The 23,325-nt window shown below is 45.5% G+C and overlaps 1 protein-coding gene across 1 annotated transcript in view; it reads right to left on the bottom strand.

Annotated features, from left to right (window-relative positions):
* INPP5F (inositol polyphosphate-5-phosphatase F) overlaps positions 1-23,325 on the bottom strand; it is a 182,596-nt gene that overhangs the window by 98,168 nt on the left and 61,103 nt on the right. Inside the window, exons 3-4 of the mRNA XM_030202612.1 lie at positions 21,334-21,470; positions 10,538-10,666 (exon numbers count right to left, since the gene is read on the bottom strand). Coding sequence (XP_030058472.1) covers positions 10,538-10,666; positions 21,334-21,470 — 266 coding nt within the window. The remainder of the gene's footprint in view (positions 1-10,537; positions 10,667-21,333; positions 21,471-23,325) is intronic.

Raw genomic sequence — 23,325 nt, forward strand, 5'->3', positions numbered from 1 at the left:
CACCCCCGGGACATGATAGTTTGTTTCGCTTCTTTTTTGGTTAAAGAGCAAGTGCTGCAACGAGCGCGCCAGGTTCCCTTTGTGGAATACAATGAAGCTAAAGTGGCAATGTTCCAAGATTTGTCTCAGTTTACCCTGACTCAGAGGTGTGCTATGAAACCGGCGCTGGAAGTGTTGGTAAAGAATAAAATCCCATATCGCTGGGCTTTCCCATTTGCACTTTGTTTTGCAGTAGAGGGGAAGCTGCATCGGAGTCGGCTGTTATCAGATGTTTGGAAGATATTGCATGGGTCTGGTCTGACGATCACTGCAGTCCCACCGGTCGTCATGGGATCGACTGCAAGGGCTAAGCTTCAGAAGCGGAAGAGAGTTGCCAGCAAGACCAAGAATGCTCAGGGAGCGGCCTGAATTGACTATTTGGACTGGCTCTAAATTTTCATTTGTCTTGGGTCTGTTATTGCTGCCCTGAATCCTTTTAGGGGGGCAGTTTTAGAGATGTATAGCTGTTACTTGCTAAAGGGATGGGAGTGTTTGTTAGGATGGGGGATGAGTATGTTTGCATGGGGGGCGGTTGGGGTGTAGATTGAGTAGTGCTCGGGTCATGTGGGGTTCTTTCTCCAGTGTTCCCAGTCAGTGATGTCACATAGCTACTGACTGGTGCTATATGAGGTGTGGAGGGTGGGGGATGTTTCTACTTTGGGGGGGGGGGGGGGGGAGTTTCCCCTCTTCATCAGGTTCGGGTCTACATTGGTTTCCCTGTTTTATTAGAGTTAACAAGCTAGTATTTAGAAGAATAAATGAGTGCTGATTTACACTTCCTATATAATGAAAAGCACCTCCAATGTTCTGAAGACGAGAAAGTGAAGCCTTGAAGCATTCATGAAAAACACGACGAAAAAGATGTTCTACTTCATGTGGAAACTTAAAAGAGTAAAACCTTTCTTCCCGAGATACATCTTCCGTACCCTGGTACAGTCAATGGTAATAAGTCATCTGGACTACTGTAACGCACTATATACGGGCTGCAAAGAACAGACCATCAAAAAACTACAAACTGCCCAGAATACTGCCGCCAGACTCATATTTGGAAAAACTAAATATGAAAATGCAAAACCCCTGAGAGAGAAGCTTCTCTGGCTCCCACTTAGGGAATGCATTACGTTCAAGATCTGCACGATTCTGCACAAAATCGTTCACTCAGACACCCCAATCTACATGCTAAACCTCGTAGACTTACCTCCAAGAAACGCCACAAGATCATCCCGCAAATTTCTCGACCTGCACTTCCCCAGTTGTAAAGGACTAAAGTACAAGCAGATGCATGCGACCACATTCTCGTATTTAGGCATGCAAATGTGGAACGCACTGCCTACAGACTTGAGAACTATCGGCGAAACAACTATTTTTCGCAAATCTCTTAAGACATATCTCTTCAGCAAGGCATACAATGAGAACTAATAGCCACAATAATTCACCCGACAATCCAATCAATTAAGATAACTCATCAACTATAGCTACCTTAAGCACCCCTCTCCTTCTTCTATCCTCATCTAACCTCTACACAATAATAAATGTATATGTCACCTTGAAATGACAATGTTATCAAAACTATGTAAGCCACATTGAGCCTGCAAATAAGTGGAATAATGTGGGATACAAATGCAATAAATAAAATAAAATTCGTGCTCCTGCTGTATCCATCTCCTGAATTGACGTCACGTACTTCCTGGTACATCACAAGCAACACTGACCAAACACACTAAAGCAGCACGAGGAACACCAACGGACAAGAACAGCCCAACCCGCGTGCCCGAACTTCAAAGAAAAACAGCCGGAGTCAACACTGCCAGGAACGCCGGGAACCCCCCCCCCCCACCTCAGTGACACATGCGACAACCCCCCCCCCCCACCACCACCTCTGCGGTGCTCTCTCCCTCGCCCCTCCTGAGTCACCATTGGACCACGCCCACAGCCCTCCCCCTCAGCGACACAAGCGACAACACCCCCCCCCCCGCCTCCGCGGTGCTCTCTCCCTCGCCCCTCCCGAATCACCACTGGACCCCGTCCCCCACCCATACCCCCCCTCACCCACCCTCCCCCTCAGCGACACACGCGACAACTCACACACACACACACCCCCCCCGCGGTGCTCTCTCCCTCACTGACAGCTGAACGGCAGCGGTAAAAAAGAAGAACGGCAGCCTCCTAATGGTACCCCCTCTGAGTTCAAGCCCCCCCCCCTCCTCCTATGAGTTCCAGCCCGTTTCCTGCCGCCCAGCCTTAGCTTAAAACTCATTTTACTAACTTAACCCTCCATTGCCCCATGTAAGCCGCATTGAGCCTGCCATGAGTGGGAAAGCGCGGGGTACAAATGTAACAAAAAAAAAAAAAAACCTGACTGAAGCAGAGTACAGCTGGCTTGCCTTCAGCTTTCCCCTTCTCTCTCAGCGTCCCACCCTTGCATAAACAGGAAATGAGGGCGGGACCACAGCTGAGAGAAGGGGAAAGCTGAAGGCGAGCCGGCTGTACTCTGCTTCAGTCAGGTTAGTAAAATGAGTTTTAAGCTAAGGCTGGGCAGCAGGAAACAAAGGAGAGCTGTTGAGGGAGAAGAGGGCGGGCAGGGGGGGTTGGAACTGGAACCCGGAGGGGGGGGGAAGGTGGGGTTTGGGGTGTCACTGGACATGGAGGGGAGGGCAGAGGAGAATCAGTGGACATGGATGGGAGGGAGGGGAGACAGGAGAAATCACTAGACATGGAGGGGAGGGCAGGGGAGAGAAAAATTGCTGGATATGGATGGGGGAGAGGGCAGGGGAAAGAGGACAGTTGCTGGACATGAATGGATGGAGGGGAGGGCAGGGGAGAGAGGAGAGTTGCTGGACATGAATGGATGGATGGAGGGGAGGGCAGGAGACAGAGGACAGTTGCTGGACATGGATGCAGGGGAGAGAGGACAGTTGCTGGACATGGATGCAGGGGAGAGAGGAGAGCTGTTGAACATGGGTGGGGGGCCAGGGGAGAGAGGAGAGTTGCTGGACATGGATACAGGGGAGGGCAGGGGAGAGAGGAGAGTTGCTGGACATGGATGCAGAGGACAGAGCACAGTTGCTGGACATGGATGCAGGAGACAGCAGGTCTCTCAGATACACTCTGTGTCACACACACATAGTCTATCGCTCTGTCTCTCACACACTCTCTCAGACAAACACACACACACACACACACTCTCTCTCTCTCTCTCTCTCATTCTCTCACACACACACACTCTCTCTCTCTCACTCATTCTCTCACACACACACACACACACTCTCTCTCTCACACATACACACTGATATATTAGACATAATACAACAATGTAAATTATTCATTAGCATGACAACACATTTATCCTAACAATCCCTTTCAAAACATTAATTGCAGAAAGCCAATACCTTGCTAGCGTCCGTTTCATTGGTTTCAGAAATGGGCCTTTTTTCCTCATTGTCATATAATGTTAAGGGTCTGAACTCTCCTCAAAAGCGTCAAAAGATATTTAAGGAATTGTTGTTCCATAAACCACATGTGGTATTTCTTCAAGAGACTCATTTAAAGCAGGAACATGAGAAATATTTGAACCATTATCATTACCCACATGTCATTTGCGCTTCTGCTACTGATGCATCAAGGAAACGGGGGGTTGCAATCCTGCTTCAGTCTTCTCTGCAGACTCAGGTGGTGAAGATTAGACGAGATCCTGCTGGTAGATTCCTGGTGCTGCATGTATTATTGAATAATTTACCTTTTTCATTGGTGGTGGTTTATGCGCCCAATGAATCTCAGGGGGAGTTTTTTTGTCAGGCTTGGTAAGGTTGTTCAATCTGACCCTTATGGTAAATTGGTGCTGGGTGGTGATTTTAATGCGTCTTTTGACCCAGCTTTGGATAAGTCTGGGGCGGTGTTGGGTATGGACGTCAAGAATTCGAAGGCTCTGGTTGAGCTAGCGCGTTCATTAGGTGTGTGTGATGTGTGGAGATTACATCATCCTAGAGATCGGGATTATTCTTTCTATTCTCATTCTCACGATTCCTACTGTCGTATTGATCATCTATTATTTGATATTTCTACGATTCAGGAAAGTTGTCAGTCAGGTATTGGTCCCATTACTATTTCAGATCGTGCCCCAACCTACTACTACTACTATTTAGCATTTCTATAGCGCTACAAGGCATACGCAGCGCTGTATCGTGCCCCAACCTGGGTAAGGAAGCGCAACAAGCCCTGAATGAGCTTTTACATGAGAGAGCCAAAAAGTCCTTTGCATATTACAAGTATAAGCTTTACAGATTTGCAAATAAAAGTGGGAGGCTCTTGGCTAGAATGGTAGCTAGGAGTGTGAGTGTCACGTCCCTCACCTGTTTGACGCTCCTCCCGGTTAGGTCATCCCGCAGTTCCGTCTGAAAGGGACGAAGATCAGTCTTAGGAGGGTCTGTGTCTGTTTCCTATTTCTGGCAGCCGTCATCTTGGCTGGATCAATGGCCGCAGCCATCTTGGATAGCTCTAGGGGTACAGCCATCTTGGATAGATCATCTCTTAGGAAGCCATCTTGGAGTAATGAGGACAGGAAGGAAGCCCAAATTTGGTCCTTTGAGATCTCCTGTGGGGGCAGCCATTTTGGATTCAGCTGAGGATGGTTGACTCTGATTGCCTTACTATTTAAAGCCTTGCCTTCAGTCCTTCTGTGCTTCGGCTTCCATTCAGTTCCTGGGTAGTTGCAGTGCAGTTGGACCTTCTTGTATTTGTTCCTGATTTTTGACCTTTGACTGTTTTGGACTCTTATTTGCTGCCTGCCCTGACTTCGGACCGAATCCTGACCATTGCTTGTTTGCTGCCTGCCCTGACTGCGGACCAGATCCTAACTACCTCCTTCTGCGTATCTGTTTTCCACCCGTGTCTTTCCTGGGCGACAACCCCGCGTGGTTCCAGAAGACCTGTAGACCGCCCGCACCTGGAGGCTCAACTTCCAGGGAACGGCAGCCTTCTCAGGCGAAGATTCGGGGTTGTCCAGCCGCCTTCCGACATCGACGTTGGACTCAGCTAAGGTGTGGGATCAAGGCACAAGGGCTCACAGTCTGACAGTGGGCACTCGTAAAATACTTACATTGACAGATGCTGGAGGAGGCCTGGTACATAGTGATGTCGAAATTAACATGGTTTTGAAAGACTTTTTCATGCAGCTCTATACACCACAAACCGAGTCAACGCTGCCTAGTGAAGCCTACCTTTCAAGTATTGACTTGCCTAAGGTGTCTGACTTGGAGTTGGGATTGCTGAACGAGCCTACTGATGTAGAGGAGATGGAGTTGGTGCTCAAACAAAGCCACTTGGGTAAGGCCCCCAGGCCAGATGGACTGCGGAATGAATTTTATAAGCTTTTGCAATCTAAGTTCAGTCCCATATTGACAGAGGTGTTTAATGCAGCTATTCAACAGGGGTGCTTGCCATTTCATCTTAATTCGGGCCAGATTAGTGTTCTACTGAAACCGGGTAGGCCAATGAATCACCCAGATTCATATCACCTCATCTCTTTGTTGAATGCGGAGGCTAAGTTCTTAGGAAAGATTTTGGCTAACAGGCTGGCGAGATTTCTCCCGTTCCTGGTAGTGGAACCACAGGTGGGATTCACTTGTGGCAGAAATATTTGCGAAGAATATGAGACGAATACTGGCAGCATTGGAGATGGCCACCTAGAGAAGGCTCCAGCGCTTTTAATCAGTTTTGATGCCGAAAAGGCTTTTGATAAGGTGGAGTGGGGTTTCCTCTTTGAAGTGTTGAAGGTCTATGGTATTACAGGATTCTTTGCTCAGGCAATACAAACCTTATATGCTGAGCCTAAAGCGCAAGTGTATGCTAATGGTTTACTCTCAGATTCGTTTCCTATTAGTAGGGAAAGGGGAGGGAAATGGGACTGGATATACAACCTTTCTGAGGTTTTTGCAACTACATTCAAAGCGGTTTACATATATTCAGGTACTTATTTTGTACCAGGGGCAATGGAGGGTTAAGTGACTTGCCCAGAGTCACAAGGAGCTGAAGTGGGAATCAAACTCAGTACCCCAGGATCAAAGTCCACTGCACTAACCACTAGGTAGAGGGCTGCCCTCTATCCCCGCTCCTCTTTGTCCTAATGCTGGACCCATCGCTACAGGAAATCCAGGGCAACGCGGATATTCGAGGGGTGCGGGTCCGGGATGTTGTTTTTAAGTCTGTAGGTTTTGCCAATGACCTGTTGATACTTATAACTGACCCTCATCAGTCTTTACCACATCTTATGGAAAGTCTAACGGAGTATGGTGGATTTTCTGGGTTCCAACTAAATCTCACAAAATCAGAGGTGTTGGCAAGCACTGAGGGGCTGAAAAATTAGTTGGGTGATAGCTTTCCATTGCGTTGGGCTCAAGGTTCATTTCGCTACCTGGGTATTCAATTGCCGATGAATCTGGCTCAATATCTCAAAGCTGCTTAGAGATACTAAAGAACAACTGATGCTGTGGTCTTCGATTCCTTTATCTCTTTTAGGCCAAATACACTTATATCGCATGATACTCTTTCCACGGTAGCTATATGTATTACAGTTGCTTCCGATTCGTTTACTACGGAGTGATCTGACCATACTTCAAAGGATAGTAGCAAAGTTCTGTTGGGCAGGTAGGAAGCCCAAGGTAGAGTGGAGGAGTGGCCTAGTGGTTAGGGTGGTGGACTTTGGTCCTGGGGAACTGAGGAAGTGAGTTCGATTCCCAGCACAGGCAGCTCCTTGTGACTCTGGGCAAGTCACTTAACCCTCCATTGCTCCATGTAAGCCACATTGAGCCTGCCATGAGTGGGAAAGTGCGGGGTACAAATATAACAAAAATAAAATAAACAAGGTGAAATGGCAGCATGTGGTTGGAGCTCAGACTCAAGGGGGCTTAGGACTTCCCGATATGTGCATGTATAATCAGGCTTGTTTATTGCGACACTTACAGGACTGGATCTTAGGCACTACTACTTACATGGACTTGGTCATGGAACGGGCCTATTTCAGCCTTTGGCATCTAAATTATTTACTGCATGCTCCCTTCAAACTCTTCCTGAGAGAGTGCGGGGTAGTGTTCTGCTTCGACCTCTATGGTCCTTGTGGCGGGAATTGCTTCAGTTGTGGGGACAGATCCAGACTAGCAGTGTACTTTTACCTCTGCAAAGAAATGCAGATTTCATGCCAGGTAGAGAGAATTCAATTTTTCGTAGTCTGGAGAACCAGGGGGGTGACAGTATTGGAAAGTTTTATGCTGTGGTCTCAGCACAAGACTTTATGCGCCACTGTGCATGGGGTCCAGCAGCAATTTTCGCATATCGTCAGCTATCACATTATTTGACAACCCTCCCGAAGGATAGTTTATCATTGGGTTTTGGACAAAAATTGCGGAAGTTCTTAGAAGGGGATGCTGCAGGGCAAGTTTCGGTGTCTTGGTTCTACAAGGAGCTGGGGAAGCACAAGCCGACTAGAAATGTGCAGGAAGTGTTGGTTCGTTGGAGTCAGGATGTATTGTGACAACACTTGGGGGAAGCACCCAGATTGTACATAGTGCAGAGCTTCAAGAATGTCATTTCAGAACAGTACATACAGCCTATTTTTCCCAGAGACAAGCATACCACACGGAAGTAGTGGACACAGATAGATGTCAAAAAATGTGCACTGGCGGGCGCCTCATTCTTGTATGGTATTCTGGTCAGCTCTCTCTCATTTTTTTCAATTGGTGCTAGGGCGCCAAGTAGTCCTTTCTTTTAAAGCGTGATGTTCAGCTCCATTAGTGTGTGGAGATCTGGCATACAAGGAGAAAAATATTGTCTCAGTCCCCTTCTCCCATTTGAGCCCCCCCTCCCCGACCCAGTCCCCACCTGCGTCGACAGATGACCCTCTTCTCCCGCCACCCAGCCTTTAAAAAAAAATCTGTGAAGCGGCGGCCCAGCGCAGCGCCTCGCGTCTGCTCTGCACGTAAAAGAAGCAAATCGCCTTGTCGCGTCCGCCCTTCCCTCACTGTGCCCCACCCTCATGGAAATAGGAAGTTACATCAGAAGGTGAGACATAGTAAGGGAAGGGCCAACACGACGAGGCGATTTGCTTCTTTTACATGCAAAGCAGACGCGAGGCGCTGCGCTGGGCTGCCTCTTCACAGATATTTTTTAAAGGCTGAGTGCCGGGTGCCGGGAGAAGAGAGTCGTCTGTCGACGCAGCTGGTAGGCAGGTGGGGACTTTCAGAATGCAGGGGAGGAGGGAGTTTCAGAATGCAGGTAGAGAAGAAGGTAGGTGGTGGGGAGGGGGGGTTGGCAGTTCGGGTGGAGGGAGGAGGAAAGAGTTGCATGAGGAGTTAAATTCTATAACCTTGATGACGAGAATACGACTTTGCTGATAACAGGTTGTTTTTGCTTTCAAATTACCGACTATTGAACATGTTAATGATCAGTTCTGTTGATTCATCAATAAGAATGCTGTAACAAAATAAATACGGAAACACCAAATAGTAAGAGAGTGCTTCAGAATTACAGCTTATTCAGTAAGTTAAATGCAGTTGGTCTGTTGTTATAGGCCAAATGTTTAAATGTTTCATATGAACAGAAGGGGGGATAGAGATATAATATTTAAAAACAGCTTATTGCATCTGATCTTTAATGAGTACAGTCTTATAATTGCCTTTTCGATTTAGATTGACTGAATGTGACCGGTATGCCTATCTACAAATTCATCACTATATCACAGCTTTGGGTTGGCGTAACTTGAGTGAGCATGTCCAGGACACCTTAAATACTGCTCTGACACTGGGAGCACAAAATCCAGTCCCGTTAAAATTCCATCATAGATTCCTGCAGGATTCAACAGAGGACATAGACTATCATACCAGAGCACGAAAATGGGCAGTTGACTTGCAGGCCGAGATCACAGGAGATGTACTGAGCAGATTTTTGACTTCCATACTCGGAACATCTCTCTTTGCCCGATTCTGGGAGATGCAATATAAATTTGCCCTGAGACTGTACGTCTCCCCAACGAGGGCCTTCAAGGCAGGCTTTGGTCATTCAGATGCCTGCCCATGGTGTGCGGTGGCCCCTGCCTCGTTGGCTCACATGTTTTGGTCTTGTCGCCATGTGTCAAAATTGTGGACTCTCATCCTTGATGAGACAAAGAAATATTGGGGGTGCACAATCCAGAGACAACCCTTACTTCTTTTTGGAGAATTCAAACCAGCTAAACCCACACTGCCAGGTTTTTGTTCGTTCGTGCAGCGGGCTGTCCTGATGGGAAAACGGGTCATCCTCCTCCATTGGAGAGAACACAGAGGACCATCTATTGGAGCATGGAGGTCACAAATGATAGAGCTGCTGAGGCTGGAGAGACGTGGAGTTCAGGATCTGGACTCCAAAGAGGGTCGGGCGCTCCAAAAAACATGGGCGAACTTTTGGGACACACTACAACCCTTAGCACGCAGTAGACTCTTGAATTGACAGTGCCATAGGAACGTAGGATAGACTGTGGAGTGTTATCTTGTGTTGCGGGCGGGATGGAGAGGGGGGAGAGGGTGGGGGTTGGGAGGAAATTGTACATTGTTTCTAGACAGACATAATAGGACCGGTGGAGATGTTGGTATGTGGATCATGTCGGGTAAAGTTTTGTCACGGCATTACAATAGAAGAATTAAACATAAAACCCCGCTAAGCCCGCGGCAGCGCCAGGCATTCATTGATATGTAACCTTAGGTATTGGCTAATAGTGCATATCATCCTGGATGCCTCACAGAAGACTATGTGGACACTTTCACATCGCAGCAAAGTTTTAGTGCTATGCAGCTATTATTACAGCACAAGAGAGGTGTCAGTAGAACCCAGGGGGGTACGAGTTTGGAGGGTGGGGTAAAAGTAAAATGTATGATGGTACTTTGGAGAAGATGACTTTATGTATCTCATTCGGTTTAACTCCTGTTTGAAGTGATGTTGTTTATATGTCAATAAAAAGATTTAAACATAATTGCCTTTTCGCGGATTCATTTGTAAAACCTCTATCTTTGTACTGTTTTCAATTAAAAAAAACGTTGAAACATGAAAAAAACAGCTAAGCTTTCACCTGCTTCCTGAAGTACAGATACTTTTCAATTAAGCAAAGCCTTTGTGGGGGTGCATTCCAAAGTGTGGGGGTTACTCCAGTGAAGGCTGGTTGGTGGGTATCACATCATGTGATTTCCTCTGCAGAGATTAGAGATATTCAAAGATCCTCCCTCCTTTCCACTCCATCTAGAAATTAAAGAAAATAACTGTCCCATATCCCTTCCTACTTACCAACAGAACCTAAACCACTGAGATAGCCTCACGACCCTACTTCCCACGAACTTCATCCCAATAAAATAAAAACTGGTTCACTGATCATCATTCTCACCTTACTTGCCCAATCTTAATAACAATTGCTTGAAACAAAACGGGAAAGGCTGTTCCCTCAAATCAGGTACCTATTCAACTAAATGAATCAAATCCTTACCTTCTTTTTACTAGGAGCAGACACATTGGATTTTATCTGAGTAAGAGTCTTTAGGAGAAATTTAGAATCATCCGGAGACTGTGTTATTTTCTCAGTCTTGTTTATTCCAAAGTGATGCTTCTTACAAAGCTGAAATATTAAAAGCAACACAATCCATTATTTATGGCAGATTACTCATTATTTAAACTGAACAAGGAAAATACTGTCTGAAGAGATGTTTGCAAACACCTTATTGAAACAAGTGGAGCATGGCTCATGGAATTCTTTCCAACTCCTATGATGTATGCATCTGTGTTGTCTATATGTGTCTTTCACTTCCAGAGGAGAGGGATAGGGTATATCAAACCATTTTATATCACTGTCAACACATTTCAAAAGATGGATTTTCCAGTTTAACCACAGAGTGCCAATGTCCCATGTAGAATCTCCAATAGTATCTATTTTATTTTTGTTACATTTGTACCCCGCGCTTTCCCACTCATGGCAGGCTCAATGCGGCTTACATGGGGCAATGGAGGGTTAAGTGACTTGCCCAGAGTCACAAGGAGCTGCCTGTGCCTGAAGTGGGAATCCAACACAGTTCCTCAGTTCCCCAGGACCAAAGTCCACCACCCTAACCACTAGGCCACTCCTCCACTGTTGCTACTATTTGAGATTCTACATGGAATGTTGCTATTCCACTAGCAACATTCCATGTAGAAGTCGGCCCTTGCAGATCACCAATGTGGCCGCACAGGCTTCTGCTTCTGTGAGTCTGACGTCTTGCGCAGCCTTCTACATGGAATGTTGCTAGTGGAATAGCAACATTCCACGTAGAATCTCCAATAGTAGCAACATTCCACGTAGAATCTCCAATAGTATCTATTTTATTTTTGTTACATTTGTACCCTGCGCTTTCCCACTCATGGCAGGCTCAATGCGGCTTACATGGGGCAATGGAGGGTTAAGTGACTTGCCCAGAGTCACAAGTAGCTGCCTGTGCCTGCAGTGGGAATCGAACCCAGTTCACCAGGACCAAAGTCCACCACTCTAACCACTAGGCCACTCCTCCAACAAAAACACATATACATTTGACTCACTAGAGCCAGCCCGGCGGGAACAGAAGTATGGCAACATTGGGGGCAAAGTGGGGCAAACATACAAATCACACTTCATGGAAGTACTTCCATGCTTACTCCAGTGGTGTAACTACAGGTAGGCCTGGGTGGGCACAGGCCCACCCAGCTGCAGCACCACACTGCTCTCTTCCCCCATCTCTTCTGCAGCATCCTAGCAACTACACTCCGGTCTTTGAACCCTTTCCCTTCCCGGTCTCGGTACAGGTGTCCTCAGCAGCTGCAGCGATTCATTCTTGTTGCTTGCATCGGCCCGAAATGCTTCCATCTGCCGCGTTCCACCAGTCAGAAAACAGGCAATGACATCAGCGAGGGCAGGATATGGCAGATGGAAGCCTACGGGGCCGGCGCAAGCAGCGAGAATGATTCTTAGCAGGCGCCGAGGACGCCTGTACCGACATCAGGGAGGGATGGAGTTCAGAGACAGGAGCGCAAATGCTGGGACACCATAGAGGAGAGGGAGAAGATGTGGGGTAGGTGAAAAAATAAGAAACCTCTTATGTTCTTAAAAATATCTCTGGGAAGATATTTGTAGTGTGTGGTTGGGGCACGTGCGCATGGAAAGTCCCATCCAAAATACTGAGTCTGGCTACGCCTCTGGGCTTACTCTCTCTACGTCTGTGACCATGAGAGTAGAGAAGAGGGGAGAAGCAGTTTAAAAGGCGCAATTCCCTAGCTGCTATGTTTCAATGTATTACAGTTTCTATGAGGCAGAAACTGGAACTGCTTCTCCCACAGAAATGCATAGGCCCATTTCTGGAGAAGTTCATTTTTCTGGATCCTACCTAAATTCAAAACTGATCTTAAGACTTTTCTCTTCCAGGATGACTTTAGCTAAATTAGTCACTTTGTTTACTGGCACTACTGACCTGGATTAAGTCCTGATCCATCCGCTGTCCCATCAGTTTTGTACTTCCACCCCCTTCCCTTTAAACTCTCTTGAGCATTATTTCTTCTTCACGTTAAGCAGCCCTGAAGGACCACCATAGGGGCTGGATAGCAAGTCTTTAAAAAAAACCTGGATCTTCCCGTCCAATATGACCTATTTTCAAATTCAATGTGTGTTTTTACCAAATTTATATTTATATATATTTACCAAATTTGAGCCTTGCTCAAAACCCACCTCTTCAATGTCGCCTTCGGCACCTAACCATCGTACCTCTATTCAGGAAACCTGGACTGCCCCTACTTGACATTTCGCCCTTTAGATTGTAAGCTCCTTGGAGCAGGGACTGTCCTTTATGTCAGTTTATGTTAATCTGTACAGGGCTGCGTAACCCTAGTAGCGCTCTAGAAATGTTAAGTAGTAGTAGTAGTAGTATTTAGTCCTGATCTGTTAAGATTTTCAGAAAGATTTTGCCCCAAGACATCCTCAACCTCTTTCATAAAATTTCCTTACAACATCCGCTGGAAAGAATAAAAGGGGGATGAATTGAGAAAAAATGAGACACATTTCATCTTCCCCGGGGTTTTCTTTTACCCTTCTAGATCAGCCAGAGTGAACTCTACTCATACTACCCCTCTCCTCAAGACCCTTCACTGGCTCCCTATCTGTTTTCGCATCCTGTTCAAACTTCTTCTACTAACCTATAAATGTACTCACTCTGCTGCTCCCCAGTATCTCTCCACACTCGTCCTTCCCTACACCCCTTCCCGTGCACTCCGCTCCATGGATAAATCCTTCTTATCTGTTCCCTTCTCCACTACTGCCAACTCCAGACTTCGCGCCTTTTGTCTCGCTGCACCCTACGCCTGGAATAAACTTCCTGAGCCCCTACGTCTTGCCCCATCATTGGCCACCTTTAAATCTAGACTGAAAGCCCACCTCTTTAACATTGCTTTTGACTCGTAACCACTCGCCTCCACCTACCCTCCTCTCTTCCTTCCCGTTCACATTAATTGATTTGATTTGCTTACTTTATTTTTTGTCTATTAGATTGTAAGCTCTTTGAGCAGGGACTGTCTTTCTTCTATGTTTGTGCAGCGCTGCGTATGCTTTGTAGCGCTATAGAAGTGATAAATAGTAGTAGTAGTAGTCTCTTGTAACCAGAGCTAATGTTGTGATGTCATAATGCCTCAGGCCACCAATAAGAGCCAACCTCATCAGTGATGTCACAATGGCTTGATTGTCCTATACTTGGCTCACTTTTATTACATAGCTCTTTGAGCAGGGACTGTCTTTCTTCTATGTTTGTGCAGCGCTGCGTACGCCTTGTAGCGCTATAGAAATGCTAAATAGTAGTAGTAGTAGTAGTAACTCTTCCCACAGAGAATAAAGAAGAGTATTTGGGATTTCTACCTCCTTATTAAGGTTTCGTATACTTTTTTTTTGTCACCATCCTACTTTATGGCCAAATGAATAAAATATGTGTGACTATAAATTCTACCTTCATCTACTGCAGTAGACAGTTTGTAAATTGTAGGTCAGCAATTACTGGATGGCAGTCTTGGGGATGTTACTTGGGTCTCCTCAGTGGCGTACCTAGGGTAGTTGACACCGTTCATTCTTTAACACCCCCCTTCCAAAATCCAGTACTAGGCAAACCTAGAATATAAAACACTCAGGACCTATAGAGCAATTCTAGCATACCATAAAGCAGTCATTTCTACGAGTCACACAAGGAAAAGGAAAACATCTTAAACACTACAGTGAGAACTAGAACATCAATTCACCTATTGTAAAACGAAACCAGACAGGTAGTACAGATCGTCAATCCTGCACAGTCAATGCCAACTGAAAGCCATGTCTTTTTCACAAACACAGATACACCCTAATCCACTATAGAATAAGTAATCATAAACTTTCTATTTAGACAAAAATTAAACTGAACCCCCAATGCCAGACTCTGCATACAATGCAACATCACAGAAACAGAAACTGTCCCCTAGTACTGTGCAAAATATAAAGACAGCAGATGTAAATTTGAAAAAAACTAACAAGTACCAATCACCACTTTACAAATTAACAAATAGAAATAAAACAAATATAGAAAGTAAAATAATACCATTTTATTGGACTAATACATTTAGCTCTCAGAGGCTAAAACCTCCTTCCTCAGGTCAATACAGTATAGAGCTGTTACAGTATCCTGTCCTGACCTGAGGAAGGGGGCTTTGTTCTCCGAAAGTTAAGTAAAAATGTATTAAAATTAGTCCAATAAAAAGATTACCTTATTTACATGTTCTATTTATAAACATTTATTAACACAGCTACAATACTATATCCTAAAGCAAAAAATAAAAATATATATTTTATTTACAGTTTGTTGTCTCTGGTTTCTGCTTTCCTCATCTTCTTTTCACTGTCTTCCTTCCATCCAGCATCTGTCTTCGCTCTCTCTCTGTCGTCCCCTCCATCCAATGTCTGCCCCCTCTCTCCCTTCCATCCAAATCTGCCCTATCTCTGCCCCTTCCATCCAGCATCTGCCCGTCTGCCCTCTATCTCTGTCCCTTCCATCCACCATCTGCCCATCTGTCCTCTCTCTCCCCCACTTCCATCCACTGTCTGCCCTTTCAATTTACCATTTGTCCTCCCTCTCCCATCCATCCAGGGTCTGCCCTCCCTCTCGCTTCCCTTTCCATCCAAGATCTGTCCCCTCTCTCTCTGCCCCCAAGTTCCAGCCCCAGCCCACATCTCCCACCTGCCCCCCTTTTTCAGCCCCACTATTTTTTTTTGTTACATTTGTACCCCGCGCTTTCCCACTCATGGCAGGCTCAATGCGGCAGGCAATGGAGGGTTAAGTGACTTGCCTTTTCTCCCACCAGTGCCGAGCTTCAGCCCCAGCAACTTCTCCCTGTCCCCTTTTCAGCCCCTGCCCCTTTTCAGCCCCCAGTTCTAGTCCCCTTCATCCATATGCCTTGCATTAGGGCCCCCCTTTTCAGCCCCAGACCCATTCTCCCACCTGCCCCAGACATGGCCCCATTCTCCCTCCTGCCCCTTTCTCAGACCCCAGTTCCAGGCCCCTTCTCCCATCTGAGCCCCCCCCCCACCCAGTCCCCTTCTCCCATCTGATTCCCCTCCTGACCCAGTCCCCTTCTCCCATCTGATCCTCCTCCCGACCCAGTCCCCTTCTCCCATCTGAGCCCCCCTACCCTCCCCATTCCCCACCTGCCTACCAGCTCTGTGGACAGACGACCCTCTTCTCCTGCTACCCGGCACCTGACCCAGCCTTTTAAAAAAAATCTGTAAGTCTATCTGCTCTGCATGTAAAGGAAGCAAATCGCCTTGTCGGCCGGACTTCCCTCACTGTGTCCCGCCCTCTGATGTAACTTCCTATTTCCATGAGGGCAGGACACAGTGAGGGAAGGCCGGGCCGACAAGGTGATTTGCTTCCTTTACATGCAGAGCAGACAGACGCGAGGCGCTGTGCTGCCGCTTCACAGACATTTTTAAAAGGCTGGGTCAGGTGCCGGGTGGCAGGAGAAGAGGGTAGTCTGTCCACAGAGCTGGTGAGCAGGTGAGGACTGGGGCACCGGCGGAGCACCCCCCCCCCCCCCCCAACCTCTGACACCTGGGGTGGACCGCCCCCACCGCCCCCACCCTTGGTATGCCACTGGGTCTCCTACTGGAAGGAGAAGTGTACTGCCAGTTCCGAACAATTCATTTTTACAATCTGTTAATCTTGGTGAAAAAATGGTAAATATTTAAACCAAAAGTTTGGTACTTCATGAGGTCCACAGCTCTCCTCAAACCAGTTCCAACTCATAGTTTTGATGCTCCCCAATCCACCCTGTTTTCTTCTATATTTTGGGTACCAATTCTGTTCCCCTATTATGCAGTATAATACCCTAATATAAGCTTCACGCTAGAGGATGTAGAATCCCTCTATTATGGCGTTGGGGTTGGGTTACTGGGAGGAAGGGAGGTTTTGTTAGGAGAGGGATTACTTTTTGAGTACTATTGGTGAAGTTATTACTACTGAACATAATCTTAAGAAATGTTTACTATTCAGTTGGAGGAGGGGTTAGGGAAGATGGGAGTTGGGGGGGTAGGATAAAAGTGGATGGTGAAATTGTTAGCTTACTTAGCTTGATTTTGTTAGTTACGTGTTATGCAATTGTAAGTTAAGTTTATTGTTTGGTGAATAAGATGTTTGTAACATCACTAATAAAATTGTTGAAACATAACTGCTTTTTAAAGCTTGCACCATCTCTGACCCATCACAGTAGCACAGGCAATTTATTCCATTCCATTGGTCTCATTATTGAAAATACAGACACTCTAGTAGACTCTCTACCAAATTGTGATGGAAGATATTAAAAATTGCTTTTCAGTCTTGCTTTAATCGATAATACATTTTAAAATCCCCTGTCTTTGACCCAAAAGTGACTTTCCTGGTATATCTCAAGAACAATGTATGTCCCTGAAGCTAGCTTGTGCAGAAGGGAGGTGTAGGAGGTAAGGCACCTCTCAAGAACAATGTAAGTCCCTGAGGCCAGCTTGTGCAGAAGGGGGGGGGGGTGGAGGCGGGTACTCTTGAGGTTCGGGAGATAAGTCACCTGGCCAGAGGTTTGTTTTCTTGAACCGAGAGACTGTGACAGCATCCCCATGCACATTTCTGGATAAGTTTTAGCTTAAAAAAGGGGCTTGTTGTGGCAGAACTCTGGGGCTCATTCTGTGGATGGACGCATCGTGCAGAAAAGACTTGTTCCTGGTCTGGAGACATTAGGTTTTTCGCTGCAACGGGCCCCCCAGCTGATGAGATAAGGGCCTGAATGATGTAATTCCTGACCAATTATATATATATATATATATATATATATATATATATATATATATATATATATATATATATATATATTTCTTATTTTACTTTTCTATAGCCTTCCTTTAGTAATGTACTCAATTAGTGTGTGTATTTCTTAATCATTGTGATGCAGTAACAATTGTGACTTATACACTCTCCAATTAAAGTGCAAATAAAGAGTTTCATTTACCCAATACAAATCTAAAAGAATCTGTAGTATTTTAGTCTTTCAGCAGTCTGTGGTGATCAAGTGAGCAGGCTGCAATACCCAACCAATACACAAATATATCTTCAATAACAATGGAACAAATTGAAACAATCTCTCTAACCTCAAAGAATGCAGAGGACAATACAAATTTATCCTATTTCTGTTATGTTTGTTCTTCTATGCTATTTTAATGTGTATAATTCTAAAAAACTGTATCATGTGATTCCAATGCCTAGGATTCAATTTACCTATCTCCAAGCTTACCTCGTTGATTGTGTTTATGCCTACATTTAATCATTACACTATTGTTGTGCTGTTAGAAATAATTATAAGTTTTATGTCAAGTTATACCTGCTGTACACTGCCTTGGACGAATCTCTTCTTAAAGGCAGTTAATAAATCCCAATTTAAAAAAAAAACTATACAGGACAGTAATGGAACACTAATTATTCACAGACTTCAAAGCTCAAGTACAATTATTTGTATTACATTAAAAGGTGTATGAAGTACTCTGCACAGCTCACATGTCACGGTTGTGGCTGTGCCCTTATGTTCAGACCTACTGTTTCTCTGTCTGCCTTTTTTCCTATTGTTGTTCTTCCTGTAAGCCAAGCCTTGCTTTGGTCTCTCTGCTTCATTTCCTGTTGTTCTTCCTGTTAGCCAAACCTCGCTTTGGTGTCCCTGAAGCCAAGCCTCGCTTTGGTCGCTCTGCTTCATTTCCTGTTGTTCTTTCTGTAAGCCAAGCTTCGCTTTGGTCTCCCTGCTTCTGTTTCATTTCCTACTTGTGACATCATCAGCCTACTCCTTTATAAGGACCTAGGGACCTTTCCTACGTGGCCTTTGCAAGAGGTCTTTTAATCTGTGTTACCTGTATAGGTCATATCCCTGCTTGGCTTTGTTCCCGAGTCTTGCTCCTGAAGGTCTGTTCCGTGTTTCCCTGAGTCTTGTGTTTCAATGCTTTGTTTTGTTTCTGTGAGTTTGCTTTTGAACCTTGATCCTGAAGGCCTGGCTCTACAGCCACACCCTGCCCTTGGTGTCTGAATCTGTTTGACTTCCCTTGGCTTCTGCTTTTAGTCTAGCCCTGCTTTTGACTCTTGCTATAGTTAAGCTCCGTGTTTAAGCCAATCTCTGTGTTTAGCCAAGCTCTGTGCCTGTTTTCCCTGTTCTGTTTCCTGTATGTGTAGTTCTTGTCTGTTAATGCTGAGAGTCTGTAGAAGCCAGCATTGTCCTTAGTTACCTCACTGCTATACAGAGGTGTGTCTGCTGCCTCTCAATCTGCCTGGCCTTTCCCTTCCAGCTGTGGATGCTGGTAAGCACATTGCTTCTTTGTTTGTTTGTCCTCCCTTAGTCTGCTTAATCCTTTGCCTGATATATTTGCTTCCTGGCTCTTGAGCTCTGTTTCTGCTAAGTTCTGTTCCTGTTGTGTGTTTGAGCCAGATTCTGCTCCTGTTCTATGTTTGAGCTAGTTCTGTCCCAGTCCCTTTCAGTATCCTGTTCCAGCCAAGCCTGTTGGAAAATCCTGAATCCTGTTCCAGCCAAGCCTGTTTGAGAATCCTGAATCCTGTTCCTGCCTTGCTTCTGTTATTCTTGTTGCCTATCTCCTACCCTGTCTAGGTGTGCTTTGTCTTGTCTCTTTCAGTCTCGTCCGGATCCAGTCCTTGCCTTGTCCAGCCCTTTTCTGGACCTAGTTTTAATCTACTTCCGTGTTTTGCCTTGTCTTGCATTTCTGGGTCCCAGTCCCAGTTTTAATCCAGTTCTGAGTCGTGCCCTTGTCCTGTCTGGGTTCCAGTTCTGGCCCTTTGCCTTCTTTTCCTTGCCTCGTCTGGATCCGGTTCTTGTGTTATCCATTGTGTTTAGTTACCTCTGTCCTGCCTTGTTGAGTCTGTTAGTTTATCCTAGTCCAGTCTGTTCTGATTCCTGCCTGTGCCAGCCCAGGTGATTTGTCTGCCAAAGCTCTGGCTTTGGTCCAAGGGCTCACCATTCCTGACAGTTGCGACACCATGCTCTTTGGAGCTCACAGTCTAATCAAGCAAGACAGCATACAAAGAAAATCAAATGAGTGACTTTAAATCAAAACAATGAGAACATGACTGGGGAGAACTAAACTAAGGAGTTTAATTTAGAAGGGGCAAACATACATGAAGCTGCAATTGAAAGGTGACATCAAGATACTGAATAAACCAGGGGCGTAGCCACGGGTAGGCCCAGGCCCACCCAATTTGAGGTCAGGCTCGCCCAGCAGCAGTGTTCCTGCAAGTAGCTTTCCACTGGTGATGGTCGCAGGCTCGCAGCGATTCCCACATGCTGCCCGCCGCTCAACAATTTCCTTGCAGCTGCTAAGCGCTAACACAGAAGCCTCTCCTCTGCCACAACTTCCGGTTTCTGCCCAGTCAAGATGCGACAGAGGAGAGGTTTCCGGCTTAGCGGCTGCAAGGAGGTTGTTGAACGGCAGGCAGTGTGTGGACGAAAGATCCTACATGGGGGTAAGGGAAGATGGGGGGGGGGGGGGGAAGATGCTGCACGGAGGGAGGGATGATAGGAAAAAGGATCAATATGTCAGAGGCAGGAATAGTGAGGGAACAGACAGGAGAGAGGAGAAAAGATAAATGGACTGCAACCGCTTGAAGAAGAATTAGCAGAGAGGAAAGCAGAAAAGAGAAACTAGAACCAGCAAGATGGAAAAATATCCAGACAACAAAGGTAGAAACAAAGCATTTTATTTTGAATGTTTTAAATGGAATATGTTACCTTTTGGAAACGTGCATAGCAAATGTCTTTGTATTGCATTCTGTAGAAAAGGAAATGCATCTCTGTTTTATGTCTCCAGTGTTGCAGTAATGTTATGTTTAACTTCTTGAGGTTCCCTTTCAATTTTTATCTAAATATTTTTATTTCTAATTTGTGATCCCTTGTTCTGTGTTTGGTGAGGTTCTGTTGGTGTGATAGTAATGGCAGGTGGGAAATTAGAAGGGAGGCAAAGAGGAGAGGGAATCGGGGAGGGGAGCCCTCCTTTATTTTCTGACCTGGGCCAAGTAGGTCTAACACCAGTCCTAACCCTTGCTGTATAGCTGGTGAGGATCCCCAAGCATCCCCAGCTAAGGATCTCCTCCGAAGGTGGCCAGAACTCCCTTCTATCAAGCTCTGCGTTTGGCAACAGCATCCTTGAGCCATCGACAACTAAGCATGTGTGGGCTGCCAGCATCAGTGGCTTAGGGTCATTGCTGCTGCCTGCCAAGCTTGGTAAAAGGGAGTTCTGGCCACCTTCAGAGAAAGTCTTCAGCTGACAGAGCTTGGGGATCCTAATTAGCTAAAGTATTTATATTTTGAGGTGGGGTAGGGCGGGGCAGAGAAAATTTTGAGCCCACCCACTTTGGGCTCAGGCCTACCCAAAACTGGTCGTCTGGCTACGCCACTGGAATATACTAAACATGAGTCTACATAAAAACAGCACCAATAGGGTGGGTGAGTAGGTGGAGCTAAGTTCATCCTAAAACTTTTGTCATACAGTATACTCATCAGCATCTCTAGCTACAGTAATAAAATGATTGGCAATCCTAAAACAGCCAACTAGAAACAAAATACTAGGGGAAAATACTGTTAAATCAGCCAACCGAATAGCTATATAGCTAAAATGGAGCCAGAATGACAAGCATAAAGTTTCCTTAATACCAATCCTAAGAATCATCATTTTCCATGAAATGTCAAGCTTTTACAGTTTTACTGTACCTCCAACTCAAGATCTTGAGGCTCTGCTTCAGCCAACGGAATCACTGCTATCTTGATGATCTTATATATTTCATGATCTCCAGGGAGCTTGCCAATCAATGCTTTTTGACGAATTAGAAGAAGCCACCATGGGAGATCTAAGAATAAAGAAAAATGGTAGATATCAGCAAAATGTTATTTTAGTACCACAACAGGAAAATCTTCAATTATATGTGGTAAAACATATTGTTAAAACAGTATGTACATGTCATTACCACTAGAAGAGACATCAAGGCTTTGACAACCACCAAGCTGCCAAGTTTTTAGCATATCCAAAGCCTACCCTGAGGACAATGGGAAGATCCCCATGAGTAGAGACCAATCATCCAACGAAAAGACTCCAACAGTTGCAAGTAAAGGGGTCCACTCCAGACAACCCCCCTGACTAAACTAATCTCCATCAGAAGGGAGGAAACCAACTGAGTAGTATTGCTATTGACTTCCAAACTGGATCAATCAGGCCTAATGTTTGAGGGGGGGGGGGGGGAGTGTCATGACGAGAGGGAATTCCCAAAGGCATTTCCAAGCTAGCCTCTGAGACCTGGTCCAAAAAATGTTTCCTCTTGGAGGGTGACCTGTAGAAGATTGTTACCCAAGCCACTTTTTTAAAGAGCTTCTGAAGGCATAATTACCAACACTAGCTCTGACTTGCACTAACTGTGAAAAAGCAACATGGAGGATCCAACCAAGAGAGCTTCTGGAGGCATAACTACCAACACTAGCCCTGAACAAGCAACATGGAGGATCCAAGCAAAAGAGCTCCCAAAATCACTTACCTATATCATATGCAATGTTCACCTGCTGTTAATTCAACCAGGCATTCAAGTCCCTCCTCCTCCTCTATATCCTGTTACCTGCAGGCTATTACTATGTCCCCTAACATTGGAGGGACACAAACTAACACCTGATGATCCTCTGATCTATTAGTTATCTATTTTGCCTGAAGAGCTTGAATCTAATCTTTTCACTTCCCTGGCTATAGTGCAACCCCTGTCCTCTGGGAAGCACTGCCTTGTGTCTTCCCAACCAATAACTGGCCTTTAAATGGTAATGTAGAGTTGTTGTTTTTTTCAAAATGGTACCCACCACCCAATCTCTCAACCACAGGTTTCTGTGACCTGTCATTATTGTAGCCATAAATTTTACAGTTATATAAATGAGATCACACAGTAAGTCAGCCAGAAAAGCTTCTATTGACTCCATTATGGATCCCTGGATTATACCTTTGACCTGTGCATGCTGAATCCAGTGAAGCAAGACCCATGCCGCATTACCTCCAAAAAGGGAGGTCTTCAAGGAAACTCCCCTCCTCAAAAGGCTCACTTTAGAGATGTTTCTAATCTCTGATCTCAGGGGACTTTGAGAATGATGCATCCTTCTATCAGACTAGTGGTGTGTCATGCAACCACCAAGACAACAACACAGTTGGGACTCGCAAAAGATTTTCTTGCTTCATCTTAGTCAATGGGTAGAGCCTATTAATGGCTGAAGCTTACAGAATTCTTGAATCCAGCAAAGATTAGGTTTCCTGCATCAAATCTCTAATTGGCTAATGAAGCAGAACAGTTTTCACCATCCTACAGGTCCTCCCAGGAGGATTAGATCTCCTGGCATGGACACTACTGTCATCTGGTCACCTGATATCCTCAGAACTCTGACCACCTGAGCAATAAGATTTGACAACCTCTCCTTCCAGAAAAGATTTACTATTGAAGTAACTTCCTCTTCAACCAGCTCAGGGCTAGAGACAAACTCTTTGCTGACCTCTGAAAATATCTCCTTTAAGGGGAAGGGCTAGAGAAAGAGAGGGAGGGTTCCATAACCTTCTCGACTCTATCCATCTTAGCCAAGGGATCCTGCTTTGGTGCTACAAATGTTTGCTGTCCTGAGGATCAATAAAGTGATACATCCTCAAACTTTTGGTGAGAAAAAAAAAAAAAAAAAGGAGAGCAT

The sequence above is a fragment of the Microcaecilia unicolor genome, chromosome 5 (genome assembly GCF_901765095.1).
Source record: "Microcaecilia unicolor chromosome 5, aMicUni1.1, whole genome shotgun sequence".
Classification (NCBI taxonomy): Eukaryota; Metazoa; Chordata; class Amphibia; order Gymnophiona; family Siphonopidae; genus Microcaecilia; species Microcaecilia unicolor.